This window comes from Enhydra lutris, unplaced genomic scaffold (assembly GCF_002288905.1).
Source record: "Enhydra lutris kenyoni isolate GAN:26980312 unplaced genomic scaffold, ASM228890v2 scaffoldscaffold98, whole genome shotgun sequence".
Taxonomy (NCBI): Eukaryota; Metazoa; Chordata; class Mammalia; order Carnivora; family Mustelidae; genus Enhydra; species Enhydra lutris.
In genome coordinates this window covers 2337387-2347216 of record NW_019154182.1, presented here as the reverse complement: position 1 = coordinate 2347216, position 9830 = coordinate 2337387, and the positions used below count along the sequence as shown (strand labels likewise).

The 9830-nt window shown below is 49.6% G+C and overlaps 1 protein-coding gene and 1 pseudogene across 1 annotated transcript; one reads left to right on the top strand and one right to left on the bottom strand.

Annotated features, from left to right (window-relative positions):
• Positions 1-310: 310 nt before the first annotated feature.
• On the bottom strand, positions 311-1770 carry LOC111139293 (annotated as a pseudogene).
• A 1479-nt stretch (positions 1771-3249) lies between these two features.
• LOC111139292 (glucokinase regulatory protein-like) lies at positions 3250-5596 on the top strand. Its single transcript, XM_022491531.1, has 6 exons — positions 3250-3364; positions 3671-3826; positions 3994-4062; positions 4671-4739; positions 5108-5181; positions 5536-5596. The coding sequence occupies exons 1-6, from the start codon at positions 3305-3307 to the stop codon at positions 5594-5596; spliced, it is 489 nt and encodes a 162-aa protein (XP_022347239.1). The 5' UTR covers positions 3250-3304.
• The last annotated feature ends 4234 nt before the right edge of the window (positions 5597-9830 follow it).

Sequence of the window (9830 nt, the reverse complement as noted above, 5' to 3'; positions counted from 1 at the left end):
TTATTTAGGAGTTTACACACAGTTGAGAGAATTCAAAATTGTTTCATGGAAAAAATAAACATTGTCTAAAGCACTGTGTTTAAAAAAAAAAAGCCCTTCTCCCAAATGATTCATTATCAGCCTGTTTATACCCAGTCCCCTGCCAACCTTTTTCCTTCGTTTCTTGGCAGTATGATGAATTAAGTCATCCTTTTATTCATCTAAGCTAGACTGTGGCTTGTTTGGGGGGAAGTAAACAAGAGGCTTAAGGGCAGGTAAAAAGCCAGAGAATCCAAAGCTTTCGGGAGTAGAGGATAGCTGAGCCTCTCACCTGGGCTTGAGCTGTTGGAGGGTAACGGGTCAGAACCCTTGAGAATTCGGAAGTGCACCCGAGGCCCTGGGTGGGGGGGCTCTCTCCCCGAAGGCCGATGCTCCAGACCTGCATCTTACAGTCGCTGTCTTCAGCCAGTCCCCATAGGGCACAGGCCCGCATTGTGTTGTTCACCTCCGGGATCACATGCTGCCCAGGCCATTCTGTCGCTGCGGGGAGATGATGGGACAGGGGGGCGGTCATACCAGTCCCAGGACTCAAACATCCAAGCACTCCACGGAGTAGGATGACAAGGGCAGCTTGAGTCAGGGGACACCAGCTCCCAGATTCCCCCACCACGGGGAGGGGAGCTTTGGTCCCCGGTGGGGGTAACAGAAGGAAGGCTCAGAGTTCCAAGGACACAGGCTGAGGGAGCAGAAGGGTGATTCGTACTTGCTGGGAAATGGAGTATCCAATGACGATGTTGCCTTCTGGGACGTCCCAGGACACAGTGGCCGAGTTGGATCTGAGGTGAGTGACTGTCACATTCACAGGGAGGGAGGCCGGTCTCTTGGGTGCCAGAGTGAATAGGTTAACAGGTCCCATGTACGGACTAGCTCTGCTCCACCCCACTACCCCTTTACTCAGCTGCTCGCACAAAGCCCAGGTCACAACTGACCGGCAGGAGGACCGTAGGGCTTAAATATGGGGAGAGGGGCATCAGCGAAGCCATGGTCCCCACCGAGTCCGCTGAGAGGCAGGCACTGGGGCATCCGCTTGACATCCAGGCGGGGCTCCTGGAGGTGGCAGGAGCTCTTGGGGGCGGGTGTCCAGGACTGCCCAGAACGCACGGGTGGCAGCAGCTCTCCCTGGCTCCCCACCGCCCACAGCAGCCCCGGATCCCCCCCGTTCTCCCCACTCCCTCCCCGCCCCCGCATCACTCGGGCGTCCCCAGTGCGCCGCTTTGCCCGGCCCACACCCACCTCCGCCGGTCCTCGCGGTCGGTCAGACCTCGGGGGCTGCTCGGTGCCCAGAGGGCGGCCCATCGCCCTGCTCCGCGGCGCTGCCCCTACCCCATCCCGGCGCGGGCCCGCCGCGGCGGGCAGCGCGGGACCAGCTGCGGGCAGAGGGCAGGTGGAGGCGTAGCTGGAGCCGGCCGCGGGGCTGCGGGGGGCCCCCAGAGCTCGGACGGGCCGCGGAGTCTGTCCCTGAGCGGGGGGCGGTGCCGGCGCGGCCTGGCCACTGGCCGGAGTCCCGGTGCGCGAGGCAGTGCGGCTGCTCCGCCGGCGCCTGCAGCGGGATGTGACGGTCCCGGCTAGCTAGCCGCCGCCTTCTGCAGAGCTGGCTCCGCTAGCTCCGCCGCAGCCCGACCGGGACGTGCCGGCCCGCCCAGCCCCGCCAGGGTTCTCGCCGCCGTCATCCCCCTCACCACCCCCTCCTCCGACCTCGTTCTCCCGGGGCTCCTCCCACGGCCCTCCCATTGGCTGCCTCCGGGTCCCCTTGCCTCTGATCCCGGCTCAGTCCGAGGAGCATGAGGGGGCGTAGGGAGAGGCGCGGGGGCGTAGGGAGAGGCGCAGGTGCGAGGGTCTCGGGAGCCCGGGAGGGCCCCTCCCTCCCCGGGTGGAATTAGCCAAGTTGGGAGGAGGAATCCCACTTCCCCTGCGGGAGGGGACAGAGTGGCGAGATAATTGTTCTAAAATCTCCACTTGTAGACTGCGTCAGCTTTTAAATCTCTTCCCCATTCATAATCTGATACTGATTCTCTTCGCTCTCATTCATTCTTTAATTTATTAAACAAATATTTATCGAGCGTCACCTAGGTGTCTGGGCGTGGGAAGAGCTGGAGTCCAGCAGTTAAGACAGCAGGCTGGGTTTATAGCAGCGGAAGTCTAAAGAGTAGCAACCTATGGTTTTTAGCTCTTCTTCCTGCCTGGCGTGGAGAAATTGGTCGTCTAAGTGTCAGGTTTCCTAAAATCAGAGCGTCCAGAACCTCATAGGGCTGTTGGCAGGATCCAGTGAGATAATGTTGGGGAATGTCTTTATAAATCTTATGACATTGTGTGAGCGAGGGATTATCATTAATTTGCACCAGTCTGTTAGTTACTTCATTCGTTTAACAAACATAAATCCTTAATTTCATGAGATCTGGAGTAACAACCTGGGTGTGAGTCCCCTTTCTGTCCACTGTGTGATCTTCAGCAATGACCTAAATTCTTTGAGCCTCTGCTTTACCATCTGCAAAACGAGGGTGTCAGTATGGTCTCCTTAGTGTGAATGTACCCAGTGAGATACTGCATGTGAAAAGTGCATTGTTCAGTGTAAATAAATGTTGGCTCATGTTGTATTTAGGGCAGATACTTTGGTTTCTAATTCTCATTGCAGCATTTCTATTTCCGTGGCACTTTTTCCCTGTAATATTCAGTTCAGCGTGTGTCTCCCTGGGGCTCCAAAGCTTCTGTTACCTTCCTTCTGAGATTAAAGAGTGAAATGGAGCAAGAGGGTCCCGGAGGACTGTGTGTTCTGTACATGTGATCAAGCCATGGCTCAGGTCCTCTGACCTCTGCTGTCCCTGAGGACCCTGATCTCTGGCCTCCTGTTGCATCCTGGTCCCAGAGCACTCTGCTCAGGGATTCTCATTGTCCTGGGACTGGGTATTACCCTGCACTTCTGAGCTCCAGGCCCTCCAGAGAAGAGGTCATTGTGTCCAAAGGTTAAGAGTAATGAACCTCAGGTTTCACCCTTCATGGGGCAAAGCAGAGGCTGGGCAGTCTGCATGCATGCAAAGAGGGACCCCTGGAGCTTCCCTGGGGTGCCCAGAGGGCTGGGGGCCAACTGATCAGGAAAGGGTGTGGGGAGAGATACTCAGAGGGGGCGGTGCTCAGAGAGGCCAGGGTACCTGGGTTAATCATCACTGTGGCTCAGATAAGGCCCCACCCGCTGGAAGCAGAGTTAGCGTGATAGAAGGGTTTGTGTGGCTGAAAACGCAGGCACGACAAGGGTCCACAGTGTGCGACCATGCCAGGCACAAAACGGTTTCAACATGTGATTGAGACCCCAGAGCCTGGCAAGTGGGAGGTGAGACCCCCCCCACTTCTCCATGTTGGTCTTCTGCACTGATTCCTAGAATCATTTCTCATCTGGACTTCCCTCCACCCTGGGTTTCTGTTTTCCCACTCCTCCTTCCCATCTTCCTTCCTGACCTTCCCCTATTAGGCCCAGAGTACCAAGTTCAGGCTAAATCCTTGATGGTGTGTGTGTGTGTGTGTGTGTGTGTGTGTGTGTCCCCAAACTTTGTGCCTGCTGCTACTCCCACCTCCAGATCAAGAGGCATGAGTGAGGCCTGGGCACCCTGTCTGTATCCTTGTGCCCCCTTCCCTCTAGTTGTCTGGGTATGAGGCAGCCCTGCCAATCACAGAGAAGTCAAACCCACTGTCCCAGGACCTCGATAAAGCAGATGCCGAGCAAATTGTTCGATTGCTGGGACAATGTGATGCTGAGATCTTCCAGGAGGAGGGGCGAGTCATGCCCACAGACCAGGTAACCCAGACCCATCCCCTGGACACTGAAAATAAAGATGCCAACTCCATGCCAATGGTCCTTAGTGTTTGAGACCTGAGAGCCCCACCACCACACCATCCATTCGTCCCCCTCCCCCACATCCACCGTCCTTTTCTTGGCTTCTGATTCCCACCTGTTCCCCACAGAGACCATATAGTGAATCAATTCTGACCACCATGATCCAAGTGGCTGGCAAAGTTCAGGAAGTGCTGAAGGTACAGTCTCTCTGTCTTCTCCCCTCCTAACTTCTCTCCCTCCCCGCTTTCTCTTTTCTTGGCTTCCACTTCTCATTTTACTCTATCTCCATTCTCCTTTCTCCCAGTCCTCCCTCTGGTCTCTTTATTGTCATCTTATTAATCAACAGTAATTATAATAACTATTATCTACATCACACTCTGTAATTGACATTGTGCTTTCACACTCATTACCTTTGCAAAAACCTGTGAAATTAGTGTGATTGTCTCCTTTTTTTTTTTTTTTCCAGATAGGAAAACAAAGGATAATCACAGTAGCTTGCCCAAATATATCCAGCTAATAATTGCTGGGTAGCACTGTTTTTTATTGAGTGATTGGTGGATGACAAAGCTGCTCTCAGTCCTTTCTGGAATGAGTAAGGGATTGAGTAAGTAGCTAAGCCAGAGTTGGGAGTCAGACTGAAGTTTCCTTCTCTAATCCAGGCATCTTTCTGTTCCCTTTTGTGGTAAAAGGAGGGTTAAGGAGTCTCCCCAGGAATTCTTCTGCTGCTGACAAAGAAGGAATGTGCTTCCCCCAACCTGAGCTAGGAGCTAGGCCCTGGCGACACAGGAAATTTTTTCTTTCTCAGGAACCTGAGCGGGGGCTGGTGGTGCTGAGTGGAGGGGGCAACTCTGGCAGGATGGCGTTTCTCATGTCGGTGAGTACCCTGATCCCCGATTTTCCTTTCTCTGCCTTCTCGGGGTAACCCTCAGGACCATAAAGCTCATCATAGCTAAGCTCCTAGGTGGCCCTCTTGAGGCCTGGCTCCCACTCTTCTCAAAGACAGATCTCACCATGGAACCCCGGTATCTTCGGAACCCACCTGGGCCCCATTCAGTCTATTGCACATGTCTCTACATCCCACGCACCCCAAGCTGTCATCTGCAAATAGCATTCGAAGTGCCAAATTCCAAGCAGGACTGGCTTAAGCACTGGCCTGAGGGAATCCTCATACTACTTGTCAAAATCTAAGGTAACCGCTCCCTTCACTTTCATCACTACCTCATGTCCTTCCCCCCCTGACAGGTCTCCTTCAACCAGCTGATGAAAGGTCTAGGACAGAAACCTCTTTACACCTACCTCATTGCAGGCGGTGATAGGTAAGCCAAGTTGGCCCGTGAATATTTTCTTTGGCCTGGATAATGTTTTCTAGAAATAGAATTTTAAGGCTTTCAGGTGGAGATTGTGCCCAGTTTGCTTTGGTCCCCATCATTTCTCATTGCCTTATCCTTGGCCCACTTCACATACTCATGTCACGTGACTGGCACTTGTAGGAATTGGAGTTTTTTAGCCCTAGAAAGCGTCTATCGTGGTGTTTAAGCAAATAGTAGGTGTTCAGTCAATGATATCTTTCCCATCATTCCCTTTTCTTAAAGCATTCCCTTTTCTTCCCTAGTATACCATAATCTTCTGCTTTCAAACCAGTGCCACTGACTTTGAGTCTGTCCTCTTAGTCTGTGGTGGCATCTAGGGAGGGGACAGAAGACAGTGCCCTGCACAGGATTGAAGAACTGAAGAAGGTCTGTGTTTTCCCCTGATAGTCAACCAGACATCTCTGTCTGTTCCTTCTCACGAGGACACAAAAGTCCCCATCCAGCCAAAGCCTGTTCTCTTTCCCAGTCCTGACCCTGACATCTCCATGCAATAGGTTTATATCCTAGAATCCTCCTGGTGGCACCGTCTCACCCACCCTCCTCTCCTAGGTGGCCGCTGGGAAGAAGAGGGTGATTGCCATTGGCATTTCGGTGGGACTCTCTGTGAGTGTGAAGACAGCCTGTCCACAATAGCCAAGGGTCAGGTAATTTTTTGTTGGTCTCAAGTAGCTGTCACAGCAAGACCCCACCTCGGACACCTGAGACAGGATGGTCTTATGTGTTTCCTTATCTCTGGCTTCCTTCCACCTCTGCATTTTTGGAATTTTGTGAGCCTGATCCCGTGGCCCCCTGTCTCTCCTTACCAAGCCCCGCCTGTCCCTTACGCAAGGCTATCATGGGGGCACTCTAGGGGCACGCACTTGCGGGGGTGTGGATAAGAAGCCCAGGTCACCAGGATAGCATTGGTCCCCGAAGTACAAGGAGCCCTTGTTCCCTGCTCCAGGGGTGGGTGGGGCATAACATTGATGGTTTTCGGAGCTCAGTCCTGCTTGCAGTACTGGGCCTCAAGTAATAACCCCCAGTCTTTGTTTCCCCGGGACCCTGAAAGAGCCTTGCTGACTTGCTTTATTATGTTAATTGTGCAGATAATCATTGTGAGCTAAATGGTCAGAGAGAAGAAAAAAGATTAGGGTAAATAAACGCAGAGCTCCAGGGCCCAACTGAAGAGCAGATCGAAGACAGAGGAATGGCCAGCAGCCTTGGGACCTTTAAATCAGACAAAGCCACCTCTGTAACCGCCCGGGGCCTCCACACTACTGCCGACTGAATTTCCACTGTTTCCGTTTCAGTAGTTTTTCATGTCCTCTATTTATTTGTCACATCAACCCTATGAGGCCTGCCAGGTAAGTATTACTATCTGCATCATTTCAGAGGAAGAAGCTGAGGCCGGAGCGGGGAGTTGGGGAGGGGGGTAGGGTTTGCCTGGGGTCGGGCAGCTGGAGGGCAGCTGGGCCAAAACTGTTACAGGATTTCCTTCTTCCTTCAGTGCCCATGGCTCTCGGTGGCACCGCTTCAATGAAGGAAGAGGTAGACCAGAGGAGGAGTGGCAGCGGCCAAGCAAACTTTTAGGAGCAATAGTACAAAGCTCCCAAAGAAGGAGGGGATCTGAGAGGTTTGCTAATTTAGCTATTGTTTAGATCTAGGGGTTTTTATGAGTTTATTGGCTGGCTGTTATAATCTGATTAACCTTCACTGTGCCTGTCACTCCATCAGGTTTTTGTCATCCACCTATCAGGTGGGAAAGGGTGGAGGGCTCCTTCCAGGATGGTGTAAAATCCTTTTAAGGGTGGTTTCTTCTTAGGCTAGGAGGCCTTTGCCAGTGCCTGCCTTTCTTCCAACTGCCTTTGTCAGAATGAGGGAAAATCACTCTCACCACTGTTTTTCAACATAGTACCAGAAGCCCCAGCCTCAGCAGTCAGACAATGAAAAGAAATAAAAGGCTTGACAGATAACATGACACTCTATGCAGAAACCCCAAAACTGCTAGAACTCATATAGGAATTCAGTAAAGTGGCAGAATATAAAATCAGTGCACAGAAATCAGTTGCATTTCTATATACCAACAACGAGACAGAAGAAAGAGAAATTAAGGAGTCGATCCCATTTACAATTGGACCCCAAACCATAAGATACCTGGAAATAAACCTCACCAAAGAGGCAAAGGATCTGTACTTAGAAAACTATAGAACATTCATGAAAGAAATCAAGGAAGACATGAAGAAATGGAAAAGCGTTCCATGTTCATGGATTGGAAGAGCAAATACTGTTAAAATGTCTATGCTACCCAGATCAATCTACACATTCAATGCAGTCCTTCTCAAAATACCATCAACTCTTTTCACAGACCTGGAACAAATAATCCTAAATCCTTCCTTGTATGGAGCCAGAAAAAAAAAAAACCAATAGCCAAAAGAATGTTGAAAAAGAAAACTAAAGCTGGTGGCATCACAATTCCAGACTTCAAGCACTATTACAAAGCTGTCATCATCAAGACAGTATGGTACTGGCACAAACACAGACACATAGATCAATGGAACAGAAGAGAGAACCCAGAAATGGACTCTCAACTCTATGGTCAACTAATCTTCAACAAAGCAGGAAAGAATGTCCAATGGAAAAAAAGACAGTCTCTTCAACCGATGATGTTGGGAAAATTGGACAGCCATACGCAGAAGAAGGAAACTGGACCCTTTTCTTACACCACACACAAAAATACTCAAAATGGAGAAAGACCTAACTGTGAGATAAGAATCCATCAAAATCCTTGAGGGGAACACAGGCAGCAACCTCTTCAACCTTGACCACACAACTTTTTGTTAGACACGTCTCCAAAGGCAAGGGAAACAAGGGCAAAAATGAACTATTGGGACTTCATCAAGATCAAAAGCTTTTTGCACAGCAAAGGAAACAGTCAACAAAACCAAAAGACAACTGACAGAATGGGAGAAGAAATTTGCAAATGACATAGCAGATAAAGGGCTAGTATCTAAAATCTATAAAGAACTTACCAAACTTGGGGTGCCTGGGTGGCTCAGTGGGTTAAAGCCTCTGCCTTTGGCTCAGGTCATGATCCCAGGGTCCTGGGATGGAGCCCCACATCGGGCTCTCTGCTCAGCAGAGAGCCTGCTTCCCTTCCTCTCTCTCTCTGCCTGCCTCTCTACCTACTTGTGATCTCTGTCTGTCAAAAAAACAAACAAACAAAAAAAAAGAACTTACCAAACTCAACACCCAAAGAACAAAGAATCCAATCAAGAAATGGGCAGAAGACATGAACAGACATTTCTGCAAAGAAGACATCCGAATGGCCAACAGAAACATGAAAAAATGCTCAACATCACTCGGCCTCAGGGAACTACAAATCAAAACTACAATGAGATACCACCTCATACCATCAGAATGGCTAAAATTAACAAGTCAGGAAATGACAGATGCTGGCGAGGATATAGAGAAAGGGGAATCCTCCTACACTGTTGGTGGGAATGCAATCTGGTGCAGCCACTCTGGAAAACAGTATGGAGGTTCCTCAAAAAGTTGAAAATAGAGCTATCTTACAACCCAGTAATTGTACTCCTCAGTATTGTACCCCAAAGATACAAATGTATTGATCCAAAGGGGCACTTGCACCTCAATGTTTATAGCAGTGATGTCCACAATAGCCAAACTATGGAAAGACCCCAGATGTCCATTGAGAGATAAATGGATAAAGATGTGGATAGTTAGGCAATGGAATATTATGCAGCCATCAAAAAAGGATATCTTGCCATTTGCAACAATGTGGATGGAACTAGAGGGTATTATGCTAAGCGTCAATCAAATATAACAAGTCAATCAAAATATATCAAATATAATAAGTCAATCAAAGAAAGACAATATATAATCTCACTAATACATGGAGTTTAAGAAACAAAGAGAATCATAGGGGAAGAGAGGAAAAAATGAAAGAAGACAAAACCAGAGAGGGAGACAAACTGTAAGAGACTCTTTATCATAGGAAACAAACAGGGCTGCTGGAGGGGAGAGGGGAAGGAGGATGGGGTAACTGGGTGATGGACATTGGGGAGGGTATGTGTTGTAATGAGTACTGGTATTATATAAGATGGATGAGGGGCGCCTGGGTGGCTCAGTGGGTTAAAGCCTCTGCCTTCAGCTCAGGCCATGATCCCGGGTCCTGGGATGGAGCCCCACATCAAGTTCCCTGCTCAGCGGGGAGCCTGTTTCCCCCTCTCTCTCTGCCTGCCTCTCTGCCAACTTGGGATGTCTCTCCATCAAATAAATAAACAAAATCTTAAAAAAAAAAAAAAAGACTGATGAATCACAGACCTATACCCCTGAAACAAATAATGAATTATATGTTAATTTAAATATACAAGTAATATAAAAATATATACAAATATAAATATATATGTATGTGTGTATATGTATATATGTGTGTGTGTGTGTATAAAGAATGAGGGAGAACCCAGTTTTCCAGTGGTGTGTGAGGACTGTGTCATGTCAGCTCTCCAGAGACCAGTGTCTGCCTCCCTCCCTTCCCAACTCCCGCCATGGTGAGATCAGTTACACTGTGCAAATCAGCAAGCAAATCCAGGCTTCCC

Bases quoted from the DNA above. Each gene is read 5' to 3' on its own strand.
- LOC111139292 (XM_022491531.1), top strand. From the start codon at position 3,305: ATGCCAGGCACAAAACGGTTTCAACATGTGATTGAGACCCCAGAGCCT. The intron at 3,365-3,670 runs GTGAGACCCCCC...CCTTCCCTCTAG, and splicing joins CAGAGCCTGGCAAGTGGGAG to TTGTCTGGGTATGAGGCAGC. The intron at 5,182-5,535 runs GTAAGCCAAGTT...CTGTCCTCTTAG, and splicing joins CTCATTGCAGGCGGTGATAG to TCTGTGGTGGCATCTAGGGA.